This window comes from Trichomycterus rosablanca, chromosome 1 (assembly GCF_030014385.1).
Source record: "Trichomycterus rosablanca isolate fTriRos1 chromosome 1, fTriRos1.hap1, whole genome shotgun sequence".
In the NCBI taxonomy this organism is placed as follows: domain Eukaryota; kingdom Metazoa; phylum Chordata; class Actinopteri; order Siluriformes; family Trichomycteridae; genus Trichomycterus; species Trichomycterus rosablanca.
In genome coordinates, this window is record NC_085988.1 from 36,653,353 (window position 1) to 36,673,164 (window position 19,812).

General features: G+C 39.4%; 2 protein-coding genes across 4 annotated transcripts; one reads left to right on the forward strand and one right to left on the reverse strand.

The window, feature by feature from the left end:
• Positions 1 to 6,364: 6,364 nt before the first annotated feature.
• eif3ja (eukaryotic translation initiation factor 3, subunit Ja) lies at positions 6,365 to 12,622 on the forward strand. Its single transcript, XM_062992196.1, has 8 exons — positions 6,365 to 6,403; positions 6,527 to 6,615; positions 9,758 to 9,806; positions 9,890 to 9,981; positions 10,475 to 10,589; positions 10,697 to 10,858; positions 10,987 to 11,060; positions 12,132 to 12,622. The coding sequence occupies exons 1-8, from the start codon at positions 6,382 to 6,384 to the stop codon at positions 12,261 to 12,263; spliced, it is 735 nt and encodes a 244-aa protein (XP_062848266.1). The 5' UTR covers positions 6,365 to 6,381; the 3' UTR covers positions 12,264 to 12,622.
• Positions 11,277 to 19,680, reverse strand: parp16 (poly (ADP-ribose) polymerase family, member 16). 3 transcript variants are annotated; one of them, XM_062992183.1, is made up of 7 exons: positions 18,525 to 18,782; positions 17,145 to 17,341; positions 16,687 to 16,824; positions 16,334 to 16,540; positions 16,046 to 16,217; positions 15,793 to 15,937; positions 11,277 to 11,525 (listed from the first exon to the last, which is right to left on the reverse strand). In XM_062992183.1, exons 1-7 carry the CDS (start codon positions 18,604 to 18,606, stop codon positions 11,513 to 11,515), a joined length of 954 nt encoding a protein of 317 aa, XP_062848253.1. In that variant the 5' UTR covers positions 18,607 to 18,782; the 3' UTR covers positions 11,277 to 11,512. The 3 variants fall into 3 exon arrangements, with proteins under 3 accessions (XP_062848253.1, XP_062848246.1, XP_062848238.1); XM_062992176.1 differs by lacking the exons at positions 11,277 to 11,525; positions 18,525 to 18,782 and adding exons at positions 13,279 to 14,310; positions 19,538 to 19,680; XM_062992168.1 differs by lacking the exon at positions 11,277 to 11,525 and adding an exon at positions 13,279 to 14,310.
• Between the last annotated feature and the right edge of the window lie 132 nt (positions 19,681 to 19,812).

Genomic DNA, 19,812 nt, shown 5'->3' on the forward strand with positions numbered 1-19,812 from the left:
CTAACCGTTATATGAATAAACAAGCATGAAGGTTTATCCATGGCTACAGTAATAACCTTTCCAGAATGATTTAACTGCACTTAGTTAAGTCTTTATGTAACGTACTAAACAAGCAGAATGTAAACAATCAACCTACTGCAGTAGCGATGAGTCATTCGCAAACGAATCGACTCTTTAAAGTAAACACTATGAACCGACTCGCAATGCAGAACCGATGTTCTAAATCCCCTGGCTATGAAATTTAAGAAATAATTGCATTTCTTTAAAGACTCCAAATTGTGTAATATCACCTTCCTATTTGCACATTAACAGTTGTCAAAAACGGTTTGCGATAAGCTGTATAGCTAGGAATTTTATTTATTTATTTATTAGGATTTTAATGACATGTTTTACACTTTGGTTACTTTCATGACAGAAACTCGTTACACAAGATTCATCAGTTTACAAGTTTAATGTCAAACCCAGTCTTGGACAATTTTGTATCTCCAGATAACCTACCTGCATGTCTTTGGACTATGGGAGGAAACCGGAGCTCCTGGAGGAAACCCACACAGACACGGAGAGAACATGCAAACTCCACACAGAAAGGACTTAGACCGCTCCACCTGGGGGATCGAACCCAGGACCTTCTTGCTGTGAGGCGACTGAGCCACCGTGTCGCCCGTATATCTAAGTATAGCGAAGGTGTATTATGTAGAGAGAAACCACATTTGTCAGCAAATACTTCAGATAAGAGCAGGGCAAATAAATTAATGTTTTATATTGCAACCTTGGCAACTATTGGGGCCTTGCCTGCTGGACTGTCACTGAAGCCCCTCGGGAGATTATGTAAATAGTTATGGTTGCAAAGACTTGTAGGTAGTCTTACCTTGTCTTTTTAGGAGGGCTTGACTGTGTTTTTAAATTAATTTTCTCCACATTTTCCTCCCGATTTAGCTCAGTCAATTTGTCTTCCGCTGCTGGGGATACCCAATTGCATCCGAGGAGAGCATGCCGCTGCTCACGCCTCTTCTGACACGTGCACAGCCCTCTTTTTCTCGCCCCTGCATTCTGCACAGGCGTCTCTTTCGCCAATCAGGTCCTTACACAGCGTATGAAGATCCCACCCACACATAGTCCGGTCGTCCTGCCCTAGCAGATACGGTGGCCAATTAGTATCTCCTGCAGGCACTGCCAATTATGGTGCCCAGCCAACCGGTGGCAACGCCAAGTTTCAAACCAAGGAGTTCAGAATCTCGGCACTGGTGTGCTAGCAGAATATCCCGCTGCGCCACCTGGGCACCCAGGGCTTGACTGTTTTTAATGATGTTATTCCTGCAAACGTTATTGTTCAGTGGTTGGGATACTGCCTGTGCAGTACACCTGTATACCTAAATGAGCCACCCAATAAAAGCCAAAAAAGTGTTTTCAGTAAGTCTGGTTTTGTAAAGAAATAGTCTACACTATATTGGTGTCAGAAGTGGGATCTGCTAAACTGGTGATGTAGTACGTCAAATGCCAGCATGATGGAGCATGACAAGCAAGCTGGAATGGCGAAGAGAGGTGAGGCCGATGTAAAACAGGAAGAAACCACCACAGCTGCAAAGAACTGGACTGACATTTTTGAGGGAAGGGTTAGCTCTCCCAAAGAAGGAGAAAGCAAGCAGAAAGCATAGGCACCACAGCTGCAAAGAACTGGACTGACATTTTTGGGGAAAGGATAGGCTCTCCCAAAAAAAGGTGAAAGCAAGCATCAAGCATGGGTGACCATGGGGTGTCTCATACTTCTGGCCTTGTGGAAAAGCTTCCTTTCCCAAAGAATGTGCTTGGTGGAGGGGTGTGCCATCACTCCCCAGCACATAGGTTAGCATTGGCGATATCTTATCTGCAATGGTCGATCTTCAATTGTCTATATTTAAAAAGCTGCTACCAGGAAAGTGGAAAGAGTAACCAGACAAGCAGTGAGGATCGAGAGAAAACAACAGCTCACTCTATAACCTGGTGGACAACATATCATCCATTGCTTCTTTGTGGTAGAGAATGGCTATCTGTGCAGTCTTAGATTTGACATCCTTACTCCTATTAACACTACCATCATTACTGCCGGTGCTGAGGTTGGACAATGGTAAGGGGCTTGTTAGTGAGAAATCGGTATGACAAAAAAAAAAAATAAAAAGAGCAATCCTAAAAGAGAAAAAATGCCATACCAAGAAGGCAGATGGCAATTCGAATCCTCACAGCAAAGCACTCTTTTTCACGCTCCAATGCAGCAACCAAGGCCTGAGTCAGAAGCAACAGCAGCAGCTGGTAGAACTAATCCACCACTATAGCCACATCATTGCTGCCAACTACAGCAACTGCTGCACACCACACTGTGCCAGCACGGCATCACTGCCCTGATTAGACAACGTGTCTGCTACCTGCCACTCATGCACTGCCAAAAACCAGCTGACCAAATGGAGGAGGAAATGGTCTTGCATAGCATCCCCACTGAGTGAATCATGTTTTTAGCTGACCTTTTGCTGTATACCATTGGTCGGCTGTGTTTTAAAGAATTGAAAAGGCAAATTTGTCTCCCAATCCTGAGAAATGTATGCTTATGCAGTGGGAGGTAGAATTTCTGGGTCATAGGGTTGGATCGAAAAGGGTTGCCACTGACCCAGTAGATGCAGCTGCAAATTTGGAAACCGACGTTGAGTGAAGGGCTGCAGTGAACATAGCAACATACTCAGGCTCAATGTCATTTACTTGATCTGGAGTGGCAGGCAGAGGCATGTGAGAAAGAGTCTGCAGCAGCATTTTCTAAGCAGGCCGATACACCACGTCAAAATTACAACAGAGTCATGCAGGCCATCTCGCAACATGCATGTCGGTTCTGCCAATACCCTTTGTAGTTACAGGAGCGTCATTGCTTGATATCTGTGCACAGTGTGAAAAGGCAGTCCCACAGATAAGTTTACCAGTTTTCCACAGACCACTACCTCTTTTTCAACCATTAAATATTTTCGTTCATCTGGTGAGGGAGTGAGAAGCAAATGCAGTGTGTACTGCTCTGAGACCATAATCAGACACAACAATGGATATTATTTTTGACAATATAGGGTTAAAAAGAGCTAAAGCAGGGCTGTCAAAAATTTGTTTCTTTACCGGTTTAAAACTAAGTTGCACTTTGACAGTCCATATAAATTCAATACTTGGGAGGGAGTGTGAGTACCATGAAAAGAGTCCGAGAAAATAGTGATTGATGTATTGCTGAATCAATAGTGAAAACTGTTATGCCCCGAAGTGTAGAAAGAAACTTGTCCATGTGGGAAAAAGTTAAACAGTCAGTGATCACTGCTTTATTGGGCTCTCTTGGGTCAACACACAGTCTAATTCCTCCTGATTTTCCATGCCACAATAGTAAAAGTTTAAAATGTTTTAAATATGCCACTAGAAAGATTAATTATGCCACAAAAACGTTTCAGTTGGAAACAGCATCCCTGAGAGACAGTGGTAGACACCTTAGCTTAAGTTTAAGTGCAGTAAGTGCAGAAAAGTTCCTAAATGAACAGTGAAGAATATAACAGGTGCCGTGATGTTTCTTGTCAACACATTTGCTAACAATGAGCCCAGGACAGAAATGTGATATTTGAAATACGTCACAAGCCTGACTGTGGTGGAATGTTGCTGAAATGCTGCTGGTAGATGGAGTGGGGCAGCATATTTACGGATGAACCAGTTTCCACTGTGAGCTGAACTAAAACCTTTGAGTGTTATATGATTTTGGACTGTATGTGCAATTTTGTTTGCCTGGGTAGACATAAGTCCCTAAAGATTTGGCACTATAAGCTCCGGTAGTTCGACTTTCGTAACTGTATGTGCACCTTGTGGGTTTTAGCAATGTGATTTTCTGAGCCGCAGCAAAGCACATATGATGCTTAGTACCAGATACAGCAGTCTGTCTAGTGCAGGACTGTTGACCAGTTTTGTTTCAGCGTCTTGGAGTGTAGTGAACACAGCACTGAGATTGGCTAGTGTTTCATTATTAATGACCGAGACAAAATTGTCCTTGTTTAGGGAGGGAGTCAGGCCAATAAGCTTCTGGCTTTTGGCCACAAATGACTAAGTCGGCAAAAAACCCTTCTGTTTTCTGGACATAGGGTGAGCCCTTGTTGTGCCACTTCAAAGCCACAAATTTTTACAGTTTTGTCATGCCCTGCTCAAAAAATAATCAATCAGTAAATGAAGTGTCATTTTAATTTCATACAATCACAAAATAGGGCAACACATTTCCATATATAAGTTATATTTTAATATCAGTTTGCAATAAATATTTATGTAAAGATATATTATATATGGCGTAATTATTAAACATACATATTTTATCTATATTACTTTAGTAATTAGGAAGCAAAATAAATGCTGGTTAACAAATAATCACAGGTAGTAGTAACATCTCGGCTAAATTTAAAAACTGGCAATGCTAACGAAGAGCCGTTTAGGTTTAAAAAGAGTCGACTCTTTTAGTCAGCTAAGCCTATTGTTATGACTCACTGAAAGGGAATGCTCTCACGTTACAGCAATGAACTACAGGCTAACTAAGCGCGTTACTGATGGATGGAGCAAGTGCCTGGTATCAAAATAAAAGTCCGGCTATAACCACACGTAGTAAAGCTCTGGGACAGCCAAGTTTTAATACACGACTAGAGTTCAGGACTTAGGTTTTTGGTTTGGCTTGTTTTGGGTTGGTTTTAAATTGGAAAATTATTTTTTATTATTATTAGATGTAGTAGTAGTAGAAGTAGCAGTAGCAGTAGTAAAATTACAGGTAACTATGGTAAGACAAAAGAAACATTTATAAAACTGAGGTGAAGGTTATATGGTTATTTTTCCATTTTGGTCATTTTGTTTACACACTCACACCTGGGGGTGATTTGGAGTAAATTAAATACACACTGTATGTTTCAGGGAGTTGGGAAGGACCTAAAGAACCCAGAGAAGAACATGTTCCGTAACATTTACATTTTTGGCATTTAGCGGACGCTTTTTATCCAAAGTGACTTACAGTTGTGACAGTATACAGTCTAAGCAACTGAGGGTTACGGGTCATGCTCAAGGTCCCAACACTGGCAACCTGGCAGTGGTGAGGCTTGAAGTGACAGGCTGCTGTCACAGAGCTGCTCCACGGACAGGCTTAGAAGGTCCTTTGTACCCAAAGCCATTAGGCTCTACAACTCCACCAGGCAGGGACGGCTGGCTGTAGCTAAAGACTTAGGGTCCTAATTTAGCCATGTCTGTACGTACTTGTATGCGCATACAAATGTATATATACTGTAGGTGTATGTATTTGCATATGTGTATATGTATGTATATGAGTATGTACAGTATATATATGGCTATATTGGCCTCATTGTGCAATATTGTCACATGTCACTTTACTATTTAATTAATAATTTAATTACTTTTTAATCTTTACACTGAAACTATACCTCATGCATAGTCAGTACAGTTACCCATTTTATGTAAAATACAAGAAATACTCAGTTCTAGTTTTTCTGTTTGCTTTTGTTTTGTTTTGTACTGTTAATTATTTGTTGTATTATGTTACTGGGGCTTTAATTTCCTATCCATCCATCCATCCATCCATCCATCCATCTTCTGATTACCAGTACCTTAAGCACTTAGCTACAACTGTAATACATAACAGTTCAATACAAACACAAACCCCTTTCACATTCTACCCCTTCAGTTAATATAATAAAATAATAAATAAATAAATAAATAATAATAACAATAATCTGGAACCAAGGACGGATTAAGGATAGTCTGGGCCCCTGGGCAAAGAGACCCCTAATAGCCAGAAGTCGAAGTCAGAGCAGTGCCACAACGCCTCATCCATTTTCATAAGGGGCCCAAAAGCATGGCTTGGGCCCAAAAGCATGGCTAGGGCCCCGGCTAGGGGCCCCAAAAGCATGGCTAGGGCCCCCAAGAGGCCCTGGGGTCAAAGTCCCTAATAGTCAGAGGATCCTTAAAATGGAGGGCCCTCGGAAATAAAAATATATTGTATCATAAATGTTGATAGGCATCGCAAAATGTTTTGGGCCAGGGCCAGGGCCCCCCCCCCCGCTGGCCCCACTGGCCCGGTCAGTAATCCAGCCATGTCTGGAACCTGTCCTGTAACACTGGGCACCAATCCAAATGACACGCTATCACCTACTGTCACTCATTTACATTCATAATTATAAATAATAGTAGTATTAGTAGTTTATAAAGCTGTAAGGTATGTGAAGTAAATGTTCCCTTGTTAAAATGTTTTAAATAAATAGCAGCATGTTGATAAACTTTACGTTTGAAGTTTTTTTATGATGTTGAATGCCGCTTCACTTTACTTGCTGAGTTTCAGACACTGGTGCATCCAAAATGGCGGACTCAGATTCTTGGGGTGAGTATTTCACATCACTAGAACAGTTATGAGTTACACATATGGTAGATTGGAAGTGTGTACTCTCTGCATTACTAATGTAGGATGTGGTTTAATGGAAACGCTGTTCTCCGTGTGTTGCAGACGCGGACAGTTTTGAACCGGACGAGCCCGTTCAGAAGGCAACAGTGCATGATAAGTGGGAAGGAGAGGATGACGATGAAGATGTGAAAGTTAGTAACAGTGGAGTTGTACTGTACAGTAGTTTTAACATGTTCGCTCATGCTAATGATGAGACTCATTCAGTTTAATCACCGTGTAGCACCATGGACGTGTCCATATGTTTAAACTGTTAGCAAAGTAGCTAGTAAGATGGTGTATTAGCTATATGGCTAAGCTAAATAATGAGATAAGATGCTAACTGGTTACTAATGAAGTCTACGTGATGATGTAGAGTACAGTACAGTACAGTACAGTCATAGTGTTCCATACAGATGGATTTTACTCTCTTGTACAAGTTTAAGTTAAAATATGCAGCCCCTCTTTTACACAACACAAAAAGAGACTATTTGCACTGAAACAACTTTACCACATTAACCTGCATACAAGTAAAACTACTGTTTCTTTGTTTGTTTATTAGGATTTTAACGTCATGTTTTACACTTTGGTTACATTCATGACAGGAACGGTAGTTACTCTTTACACAAGGTTTATCAGTTCACAAGGTTATATCAAACACAGTCCTGGACAATTTAGTATCACCTCACTTGCATGTCTTTGGACTGTGGGAGGAAACCGGAGCACCCGGAGTAAACCCACGCAGACACGGGGAGGACATGCAAACTCCACACAGAAAGGACCCGGGTCGCCCCACCTGCGGATCGAACCCAGGACCTTCTTGCTGTGAGGCGACAGTGCTACCCACTGAGCTACCGTGCCGCCCGTAAAACTACTGAAAGTATAACAGTGTAAAACCGTTTGGCCCTGCTTTTTAATATTTATTTATAGTGTTGTGGTGGTCTGGTGCCACTAGAAACACTGGGCATATGACAGAAACACATGCTGTACCGGCTGCCATCCTATCACACAGTGACTTACTGCATCATTGGCCTCACAGCAAGAAGGTCCTGGGTTCGATCCCCAGGTGGGGCGGTCCGGGTCCTTTCTGTGTGGAGTTTGCATGTTCTCCCCGTGTCTGCGTGGGTTTACTCCGGGTGCTCCGGTTTCCTCCCACAGTCCAAAGACATGCAAGTAAGGTGAATTGGAGACACTGAATTGTCCATGACTGTGTTCGATAGAATCTTGTGAACTGAAGAATCTTGTGTAACGAGTATCCACCGTTCCTGTCATGAATATAACCAAAGTGTAAAACATGACATTAAAATCCTAATAAACAAACTAACAATACTGCATCATTGCACCTTTATGTTTGTTTTTGTGTGAACAGGGTACCTGGTAGAAACCTACATTGTATTATTATTATTTATTAGGGTTTTAACATCATGTTTTACACACTTTGATTACATTCATGACAGAAACGGTAGTTACTCATTACACAAGATTCATCAGTTCACAAGTTCAATGTCAAACACAGTCATTTAGTATCTCCAGTTCACCTCACTTGCATGTCTTTGGACTGTGGGAGGAAACCATAGCTCCTGGAGGAAACCCACGCAGACATGGGGAGAACATGCAAACTCCACACAGAAAGGACCCGTACCGTACCCGGGGATCGAACCCAGGACCTTCTTGCTGTGAGGCGACCCACTGATTGTGCCGCCCGAAACCCACATTCCAGAACATACCAGACTCTTTAGATAGTGACCAGAGGCAGTGATCGGTCCCAGGTCCACAGGACCCCACTGTGCCACTGTGCTGGTCCTGTGTTACATGTGGTTCAAGAATATATTTATGGTTTGATTAAAGTAAGCAATAGATTAAAGACATACTGCATCATTGCACCTTTATGTTTGTTTTTGGGTGAACAGGGTATCTGGTAGAAACCTACATTGTATTATTATTTATTAGGATTTTAACGTCATGTTTGACAATTTTGGTTACATTCCTGACAGAAACGGTAGTTACTCATTACACAAGATTCATCAGTTCACAAGTTCAATATTAAACACAGTCCTGGACAATTCAGTTTCTACAGTTCACTTCACTTGCATGTCTTTGTACTGTGGGAGGAAACCGGAGCTCCCGGAGGAAACCCACACAGACACGGGGAGAACACGCAAACTCCACACAGAAAGGACCCGTACCGCCCCAACTGGGAATCGAACCCAGGACCTTCTTGCTGTGAGACGACAGTGCTACACACTGAGGCACTGTGCCGCCTGAAACCTACATTGGAAGAACATGCCAGACTCTAGATAGTGACCAGAGACATTGATCGGTCCCAGGTCCACAAGACCCCACCGTGCCACTGTGCTGGCCCAGTGTTACATGTGGTTTGATAAAAGTAAGCAATAGATTAAAGGCAGATAAACAGTAATATACAGTGTGTTCTAGAATGGGGAACAGTGGTTCATCTGGTAGAATAGCCACGTAGCCACCTGGGTTCTGGGCATCAGGGTTTAACCCCTGCCTCTGGTCTCTTAATAGAATAGAATGCGTTTATTTGTCATATATACATATACAGATGTACAGTATCATTAAATTCTTTCTTCGCATATCCCAGCTTCTTATGAGTCTGTGTGGCTTGTCTTACATTTGTCATAAAACTACCTGATGACTTGAAGGCCTTTTGGAATAATATTATGTAGACTGACGAGTTAAAAGTGTAATGTTTTGGAAGACGTGGGTTACACGTGGAATACTGTAAGAACCACAAGGTGGTAGTTGTTTGATGCCTTGGAAATGCTTTGCTACTATAGGGTTTGGGGGACATACCATATTTGATGCAGACATAAATTCTGCGCTCTACCAGAATATGTTGAAAGAGAATGCCTGGTTATTAATCTTTGATCTAAAGCTCGAGTACAGTTGGGTACCAACATGACGGTGAGTTGAAGCATAAGAGCAAGTGCACTTCTGAATAGCTCAAAAAAAGGAAAATATAGGGGTTGGAGTGTCCTAGTCAAAGTCTTGATTTGAACCCCATTAAAATAATAAATTAATACTGTGTTTTGTGTTGTCATGTTCTCATCTACTGTTTGAACAATGAACACATGTAATATTTAATGTTCTTTGAAATGCTATTGCACATTTATTATCAGAATTACAATACATTTCTTACACCATTATGCCTATACCAACTACCTACATATGTACTTCATGATGTAAAATATTACATTTTTATGCAAAGTGCCAAGAAAATACTACGTAAGAAACTCTGGAAACTGCTGGTAGTAATTTTTTTCCCTTATTCAGGATAACTGGGATGATGAGGAAGAAGAAAAGGTGGAAGACACCAAAGCAGGTGGGTTACAGTTAATAAAAAAAAAAAAATTATGATTTTATTTGGTTGATGATGCTTTTACATTTACATATTCTCAATCACAGTGGCAAAGCCATCAGAGAAGAAGAAACTTAGTGATAAAATTAAAGAAAAAGAGAGTTTAGAGAGAAAAAAACAAGAGGAGCTTCAAAATCGGGTAAGTGATTCATGCTATAGTGCCTGTAGTAAACAAAATTCTGTATTTTATATATTATATTTAAAATATATTTTTAAATTATGTAGCAAAACTTCAGTATTAGAGTGCCATGCAGACAGTGTTGGCCCTTGGGCAAGGGCAGTTTCTAGTTCATGGGACAAATGGGACAAAGGTAGCCCAGTGGCCACTCAACGGTTGTGGGCTTAAATCCAGGCTCTGCTTTGCAGCCACTGTTGGACACTTGAGCAAGACCCTTAACCACTGCAGCTCCAGGGGTGCCGTAAAATAGCTGCCTCTGTGCTTTGACCCCAGCTTCTAAACAAGCTGGGATATGCAGAAAAAGAATTTCATTGTACTGTACATGTGTACATGTATATATGACAAAGAAAGGCATTCCATTCTGTTTCATTGCATGATCCATGATGTCATCTTGCTGTGAGAAATCAAATTACCACCAAAACATTCTGCTGTTAATTCATCACTTCTGTGACAGTTAGAGGAATCAGAAGACACGACAGAGCTCACACCCGAGCAGGAGTTAGAAGATAAACTTGGACTGGAAAAACTTCAAGAGGATTCAGACTTGGAACTAGCAAAAGACACTTTTGGTGAGCTTTGCTTAGCACTGTACTGTGCTTGCTTTATAAACTGTTTCAAAGATGTCTTAACACGTTCAGCTACTGTAAACATTTTGTGTGTGTGTTTTGTCCATTAGGTGTATCAAATAACGTAACGGGTATAGATGCTATGAGTCCCTCCTCCAAAGACGACTTTACAGAGTTTGAGCGGTTGCTAGTAGAAAAAATAACTCCATATGAGAAGTCGATACACTATTCCAGCTTTTTAGAGTCCCTGTTTAGAGACCTGTGTCTTTCATGTGAGTGTTGCCTTCATGCATTGCTGTATCATCTGTTAGTGATTTATTTATTTATCAGAACGTTTTGATAGATACAGTCTAAATTGTCGTGCACATGGTTAGGTCATGACTTGTGATTTGTCTGACAGTGGAAGTTGACGACCTGAAAAAGATAAACAACTCACTTACAGTGCTACTCGGTGAGAAGCAAAGGCAAGAAAAGGTAAGCTGGTCGAAGACAATTTAACCTTATTGGTTTCTTAAGCATATTGATCTATAGATATGTATATGGACAGTGCAGTACATAATTAAATATCGATATATTATTAATTCTTTCTTATAGTCTGTCTGAAGTACAATTAAATGAAATACAATTACCTTAAAATGAAATACTGACTTGGTTCAAGCACACTGGCCTTTATTTCTAGTCATTTCCAGTTTCCAATTGTGTATGTGCGGCAGCTTGCACAACCTCCGACCTGATCAAGAAGTTGGATCACCACACGTCCCCTTCGATACACGTCCATCCGTGGCTGCTGTTTAATACTTGCCACTGTTTGGTTCCCACACAGAGACCCAGTCTGATCTTCCACTCCTTAAACACTGCCAGATGCTCCGCAGTGTAGCATGTTAGACCGCCGTGCCACCTGAGCGTCACACTAGCCATTTTTTATTTCAGATCAGTGTGCTGAAATACAGTATGGAGAATTTAACCAGCAGCACCTATAGCTACACACTAAACATATTACAGTTTTCCCTGTACTGCAATCAGATAGAAGGTACATATTTGCCTTTTAGCTGCTGTGTTTATGAAGGCTAATGTGTTTAGCAGCAAAATGGACCAGAACACACAAGGAGCTTAGCTTAATGGCTGCCTGGCAACAGCATATGTGATCATCTTTGTGTTTAGATATCCCTAATGTAACTGTCATAAGTCACTGAAATGCCATGATGACACCCAAACCTGGAATTGTTGTGAGCAAGATTTCTCCGGTGCACGTTTCTTTTTGACCATGTACTCTTTTTAGTTTTTTCACAAATATAAAAAGGTATTAAGACCTGGTTAGGTTGGTTTTGTCTACCATGTTATGTTGTATGACCTCAGGTTGTTAAAGGCTTAGAATTAGGCCATCAGTATAAACCCAACATCCACAACCAAGAGTTATGCCATTAAAATTCTATGGAACAAAGTATATTGAACAGGTTGTTGCAAATACAAAAAAGTTTTTGTTAATTACCTTCTAGAAACGTATTATTCTCTCCTAATATTTGCTCTATCTTGCTAAATTCACAGCAAAACAAAGGAAAGAAGAAAAAAAAAGGTGTTTTACCAGGAGGTGGGTTAAAAGCCAAGTTGAAGGATGACCTGGATGACTACGGCGAGTTTGACGGTGGTTATGCACAAGACTACGAGGATTTCATGTGACCCCAGCTTCATCACCCAACACATTTCATGACTGCTTTTCAGCATGACCTCTCCTTACAACCAGACCCTCACCAGAGCCATGCTAGAGAACTGAAACTAAGTCATCCAATGGAACAGAACCTAAGTGGTTTATTCTGAAAGAGACTTAATTGCAGTATTTTTGTTTGTTTATATAGACTAGGTCAGTCTTAAGGTTTGCTGTGGAAAGCAGTGATGATCCGCTTACATACTCAAGTAAAATAAGTCAAAATGATGACGTGAAACATCAGCTTCACATGAAATCCTATTAAAGACTGACAGTATAACTGTTTAAATCGGCTACTACTTGACATTAAAATAAATTTGACAGTCTATGCAAATTTCAGACAATGTCTTATGTATTTCATATGCATTTTTGAAAGGCTGTCCTTGCAATGTGAAAAGTATAAGGGTTACTGCTTATTGCTTTTACAGAAAAAGATGAAACTCAACGGAAGCGATTGCCATTAAAAGCAGACACGCGCTTCTGAAAGCTGTCTACATCATTTTCATTTTCTTATTTGTAAGTGATAGTGTGTTAATCTTTGTTTAGCTGCGTTGAACCTTAAATAAGGGTGTAGTGTACCAAATCTGATAAGAGCCTATTTCTACCTGCAGATATAGCACAGTAATGGAATACATTCCAGGCAAATCACTAAACTAGAAATATGGAGCTATAAGTCTGTTGTGCAGAGCTGATTTTAATAAATATCATTATATTTGCAGTCACTTGTTTGTTTCGTTACAAAATATAAAATCAATAGTACAGTTATGTCAAAAACTAATAATGTTTATAAGGTCAATACATAATAAATTCAGAGAATTGTAAAAGTTTAACGATGGCAAGGCAAACATAAGCGTTCTGCAATGTTTTATAGTAATCTAATTTAATAAAAGCTTTAAAGTTTTGCTTTGTGCTTACATTGTGGCATTATTTTGGGTAAAAAAGTCAAGAGAAAAGGGGGAGAAAATGCATTAAAAAAGAAAAGCTGACAACTTGTTAAAATGTTTGTGTTTATTGACTCGGGTGTAAACTATCTTAGGCTTAACCAAAGCAAAATAGCTTGGCGGTCATGGACCTGTACATATATTCAATGATCAAATGATACAACATAATTGACAATTAGAAACCTTTTTGTTTAGGAAATAAAATCAGTATATAACACCACCATGTTGATAATCAGCCGTACATGGAATAGCTGGCAATCTACCCCCCAAATTTGGTCTTAGGTTACAGTGCTATTGGTTTTTTTAATGTAGAGATATATTAAGACCTTTTAACTAGTCATTTTTAGTCATCTAAAAAATGATATTCATTATGGTTGTATATTGTTTTTGTGTAAAGCATGAACTGAAACAGAACTTCCTACATGAATGAGTTCCTATAAAAAAATGATAGTCAGCACTACAAAGACTAAAGCAAGTGTTGGTTAATCAGTGGTTCCCTATGATAAGCATAATAGCAGCTACAGGACTTGGCAATGTCTGACTCGAAAACCATGCACTGAGTAACAGACAAGCACGTTGTCCCATATTATTTGGTTGTACAGCAAATACCATCATTGTACATAAGAACAACACACAAAACATTTGTGTTTTGCTACAATGATACAAAAGCCCCTGGTCTGGACAGGAAGGCTTCCATTCCTATAGACATACAAGTTCTCATAATGAATTAAATGTTGATTTTAAAAATGTATGTACTAATAAATTCCTAGTAAAAATTTAATAAAATGATGTGTACTGTCAGTACAATTGATACACAGCAAGGATGGAATAACCTTTTCAGAGATTCCTGAGCGTTTTCTTCACTGCAGGTGTTGAAATAATGTGAATCAACTAAAAAGGCACTTTTTAGAAAAAGACAAATGGCAAATGTGACCCGAGCCTGGTTCACCGGAACACTCGATGCCAAAATGACTGAAATGTAGTGGAGTTGAAGGCACCGATGAGTATGAGGAGTAAAAGGTAGAGACCCATCATAATGGCAAAATGATGTCGGACCATCCATGATGATCCTTGAGCATGTCTGAAAAACAGAAAGAACAAACAAAAAAAAAAAAAAAAAAAAAAAAAAATCTTTTATACATTATTCTGTTTTTTTCAGTACTCTAGCCTAGCTAAGCCAAGGCTACATGTTTCATTTTGAAGTAATGTAAACTACTATCCTGTACAAACACTGTATGGACAAAATTATGTGGACCCCTAATCATAAGTTTGTTAATCATCTCATTCCAAAAATGCAGACATTAATATGAAGTTGCCACCTCCCCTTGCAGCTATATCAACCGCCACTTTACACAAGAGTTTGTATAAAGAACATGGGGAAAGTGTCTGGCTTAAAACTGACATTCAACTTGGACCCTGCTCTGTATACACGGGGTATAGTCCTTAGGGACAGAAAAGGAACTTACCCAAAATGTTACCACAAAGTTGGAAGCATATTATCACTGATTGAACATGAAATTGTACTGAAACACCTAAACATAATCATTAGGAATTCCATCCACATACTTTTGGTTGTATAGTGTTTATGCTGTGTAACTGAGTTTGTACTGCTTATATTCTGGTCTTTCTTTAAAATGTATTTTCTGATTATCCCCCCAATCTAGTTGTTTACAATTACCTGATTGTAATTCACCTCTACTGCTGCAGACCTCCACTCCTGATCTAGGAGAGTTGTGACAAACACGTATGCAGTACCAACCCCATCTTTTCACCTCGGATCAGGATCACGTACTGATCAGTTATCTCCAGTCTCATTGTGCAGGCACCATTGATTAACCAGCAGAGACAATAATTGCAGCAGTTATGGTCAGGCATCGTCTCGCCCCTTACAGACACACAGCCAATTGTGTGTCTGCTATCAGCCAGTCAGGTGGCTACACAGAGCTGAGGTTCGAACTTGAGAGCTTGAGATCTCAGCACTTCTGAGCTAGCATATTTTACTGATGCGCCACCCGAGCACCCTGTTTTAATAGGTGTTTTAAACCTAGAATGTACCAAAATTAAATGATGTTATGTTTCATGTTTGGTTTAATGACCAATGTATTTCTTGTCCTTTGATTGGGCATGTGTTGGAGGGGGTGTGTGGTGATTCGGCTCTACTTGGTCAGATTGGGGATTGTACAAGCAGCACCGGATTCACAATTGGGAATTAGAAATGAATTAATGTATTAATTACATAACACTTATAATACACTAGCAATATTCTACATTGCCTTATTTATGTGAATAAAACAATGCCACATGAGCACCTTCTTGCAAGATTTATCCACCTACTATTTTATATTAATTTACTGTTAAAAGTGACTTTTTGTGACCACGAGTTTAAGAACCTCTGATATAAACTGTGTGCAGTAGCTGCCTTAACTTACTGCAAGTCAAGAGCCACCAGTAACGTAAGTCTTAATTGCAAGTTGCTTCGAATAGAAGCCATAAATGCCATAAATGTAAATGCATCCTGAAAAAACAGTGTGTCAAACATAAACAAGCCATTTTGCCCCCTTACCTGGTCCTGTAGCGTTTCTCAGAGTAAACCAGCAAGTACTTCACTCTTAGTAGTTCATTATTGGTGACAACAAAGTACTTCTCCGGCACATCTCCTCCCTCACTATTCCTTGCTCTCAAACGCTTGCGGTCAATGCCCTCAGAGTCTAAAACATGTTAGCATATGTATTATAGCTAATGTATGGGTTAAGGATAACAACTATAATACAGCGATATATAATTATTACTTTTCTTTTCAATCACTGGTACATTACCTTTATTTTTTACCTGACACTTGACATCTGGATGATCAATGATCTCACACAGAGCAATACAGCTCAGTACAGGCCCAAGGACACTCTCAGACCACCCATTTCCATTGGGACTATAAAGGAAAGCCATACTAAGATCACTGGTGAGGTAAGTGCCTTCTCCAAAGAGTGATGTCTGGAATTAAAAAGAAAATATTACATTATTGATGAATGATACTTTCTGGCCAGCAAATAATAATACATTTTATCAGTTTAACAAAAACAAAGTACACAAACATGTTAGGCACTTACCTTATTTAGATGGCAGTGTAAACCATTGTGAATTATGGAGTGGAAATTTTCCAATCGGCTGCCATGAAATGCATAGATAATGTCCCGTCCACCCCTCGTTTTCTCAAACTTGGAGTTTATCTGTTCACAGTATTCCAGCTCAAAAAGGAAGTCTGGCACAGGCGATGAGACCCCACCATTTTGCATCAGTTGACAGAGTCTGGACCACTAAAGATGAAATGATTATAGAGACAATGGAACCTGGGCTAGATCATTTGGATCTTTTAGAAAATAAGGCCACTTCAGCCTATATTTATAACATTCAGTAGTAAATATGATGATGTTTAATATACTCCTAAAAAAATGTCACACACTTCTTCTTTTTGGATGGTCTTCACAGCAAAATTCTTGGTAGATAGAACCCAGTGTACTAGTGCAAGATGATGGTCTGCCTCTCCAGATCCCAGTCGAACCAGGTCTCTTACGCTAGGTAAGGAGCTCACATCCTTCTGCTGCAAGTCACAGGGAGGTTTCCCCACACAGTTGTTAGAACTCTTTTAGACAACTAATGTAATATTTTAGCATCCTATGCTTCAGTCTAGTATTGGCTAAATTAAAATGACAAACACAGCTGTCACTGATTACATTATATTAGGGTAAGTGTCAATTACTAGCCCTAATCAGCTATGAAAGACAATTAGCAAAATGTGAGTTTTTATAGCTAATTAAAGCAACGAACAGACAACGAATATCATTACAGGTTTGTTATTTTGTCCACTCCTGTATTAGTAAAAGGTACACTCAGATAGATTTACTGAATCCATACACTTACCAACTCCTCAAAATCCTTAATTTCCCCTCTCAGATATTGAGGCGGGAATGGTCTCAGCACAGAATCACGTTTGTAGTTCTGTACTGCAGCTACAAAAAGACTACAGCGCAAATCTGCAGCTACAGGGTCAACATGGAGATGGGAGCGCACCAGCTCTCTGACTGTGGCTGGTGGTAGAGGTGGCTGCATCCCCAACACTAAAAAAGAAGTAGGAAAGATGTAATAAGAAACTTAGTACAATGACGAAATCCTCTAATAAAATACAGGTTACAAATAATCTGATCCAAAACCACACCCATGTGTAAAGTACCACTAAGTGTACACATTATCATGACAATGAGCATCATGTGAGTTCGGTCAGGGTAAGAGGAACAACAGCATGTCACCTAATTGCTGTAAAATTATGGCGAACTCAGTTTAAGTTTTCAGCATAAACTTTGTCTCTTCTGCAGATCCGTTTTTACTTCTGCAATGTTAAATTTTGTTAACTTCTGCTGTAACGCAAAGGCATTTGCACAAACCGTACTTAAACTTTAAGATTGGGAATGTAATGGGATACAGGTATTTAAATGGCTATTATTAATCTATTTAATTAATTGTGGATGACACACCTCAGTCAGACTAGTCTATGCCAATTGAGGTGTATAAATAGATGTATTTTATTCTGATTGAGCTATTAGTGGTATTATAAACACATCATCAGGCTGTATGTAAACGCGGCTATTTATATGGTAAATGTTTATTTTTATTAAAAGTAGATTAAAACAAATATAAACTAAATACATCAGAAATTAAGTATAAATTTGTATAATAGTATAAAGTAAATCAAAAGTCAGAATAATAGAAACGTTATCTGGACTTTAGCCATGTAATAAAACTATCATCTTATTGTATTGCAACCAATTTAAGAGAAGGAAATGTTAACTGGTTAGTTAATAACAAGTAACTGAGGCTTTTTAAAACCTTTTTAAGCTTTTTTAGGTCAATAAAAGAAATACCATTGCAAAATGTATCACCTCCTTCTTAACAGTACAAACAAACTGTATGGATCAGAGAGATCCAATGTGAGATTAATGTTGTTAGATAGGTTGTTACCTAGCTTGTTTGGTTTACACCAAACAAACATAAGATAATTTTACAGGACTAGGTGGACATAGTTCAAACCCTTTTCCTGGTGATATCCTTATATTTAAAGATGGCAATGCCCTAATGCATTCTGATAAAATGTTTCTAAACTATTAGATCTTTAGTGTTAGTATACTGTTGCAACTTTCCTTTATTTTGTTTTTATTTTGTGCAATTTCAAAGTAAAAGCGTTCTGTTATACAGCAGCCACCCATCAAATAAGTTACAATGTTTCATACAATTAACGTTGCCTACCATCTGGTTTTGTCCGAAAGTCCTGTTTTTGGGTCAGCAGTTGTCCTGTACAGAACTGTTCTTGTGTCATACAACCTGACATTAAATTGAAATCTTAGGTGCAGTTATTTGAATTACCAGAGTGCCAATAAATGGATTAGTTAGAAAACTAGTAAGAAAACTTGGGGGACCAGGATCTGCATTACTAATGGGAGAACAAGTGCAGTGGTAGCTAAGTGGTTAAGGTACTGGACTAGTAATCATAAGGTTGCCGGTTCAAGCCCCACCACCACCAAGTTGCCACTGCTGGGCCCCTGAGCAAGGCCCTTAACCCTCAATTCAGCTCATTGTGTAAGTCGCTTTGGATAAAAGCGTCTGCTAAATGCTGAAAATGAAAATGAAATTTAAATCTACAGATTTTTGGAATTTGGCACCAATACAAAAAGGTCAGCTGTTCTTGCGCCCTACCATTCCCACTGAAGAAACGACTTTTAACGATAATTGTTCACCTATTATAAATGCGACCATATCAAATATTAAGAAAATTCGAAATGTATGTACATTTCCCAAAGGTTCAACTTTTCACTCAAATTGTTACTTCAAGTTAAGAAGTGTCCGGCAACTACGTGCAGGCAGTAACTAGAGTTGAGAAGCAAAGCAAACCCATATGTTAGCATGCGGTACCCACTTTACCAGCTATATAGTTACGGTACTAGATCTATTTAAAAAAAACCATTTCGGTAGTACAGCTAGTTTTAAAAAAGCTAACAAAGTGACACATAATAAGTTGTAAAATCTGACATGTTTACCAAGACTTTTACGAAGTGAAATGCGTCGGTGTTAAGCTGTTAGCTGCTGGTGTTGTTAGCTAGTTCGCCAGTCAGCTTGTTTATGTAGTACACGCTAGTCCTAGCTAGTTAGCTTAGCAAGATAGTAACAGGAGTTAGCTTACAAAATAGCCTAGCCATTATTACAAGCTACATTTGACAGGCTTGAAGATAACAGCAGTTTCAGCTCAAGCTAGCAATACTTACATCTCTGACGTGTTACACCTGATAGGACACAGATACAATCATTTAAATCCGTCCTACACAGCAATAGTGTTTTATCGGAATGTACACTGCATCTGTTAACAGCAGCATCTAGCAGCACAGCTCACGCCGCTACAGTAGTTAGCCTCTAGCCTGCACCGCTGTGAAGATGAATATCTTTTTTTATCATGAATAAAAAATGAGAGAATGATTACAAGTGCTGAAGCACATTCCCAATGTTTTTTGTCGTGTCGTTGCTAACTTATCCTGTAGGTGTC

Bases quoted from the DNA above. Each gene is read 5' to 3' on its own strand.
- eif3ja (XM_062992196.1), top strand. From the start codon at position 6,382: ATGGCGGACTCAGATTCTTGGG. The intron at 6,404-6,526 runs GTGAGTATTTCA...CGTGTGTTGCAG, and splicing joins GGCGGACTCAGATTCTTGGG to ACGCGGACAGTTTTGAACCG. The intron at 6,616-9,757 runs GTTAGTAACAGT...TCCCTTATTCAG, and splicing joins ATGACGATGAAGATGTGAAA to GATAACTGGGATGATGAGGA.
- parp16 (XM_062992168.1), bottom strand. From the start codon at position 18,606: ATGTCAGGTTGTATGACACAAGAACAGTTCTGTACAGGACAACTGCTG. The intron at 16,825-17,144 runs GTAAGTGTATGG...TGTGACTTGCAG, and splicing joins TTAAGGATTTTGAGGAGTTG to CAGAAGGATGTGAGCTCCTT. The intron at 14,311-15,792 runs GTAAGGGGGCAA...TCTGTTTTTCAG, and splicing joins GAGAAACGCTACAGGACCAG to ACATGCTCAAGGATCATCAT.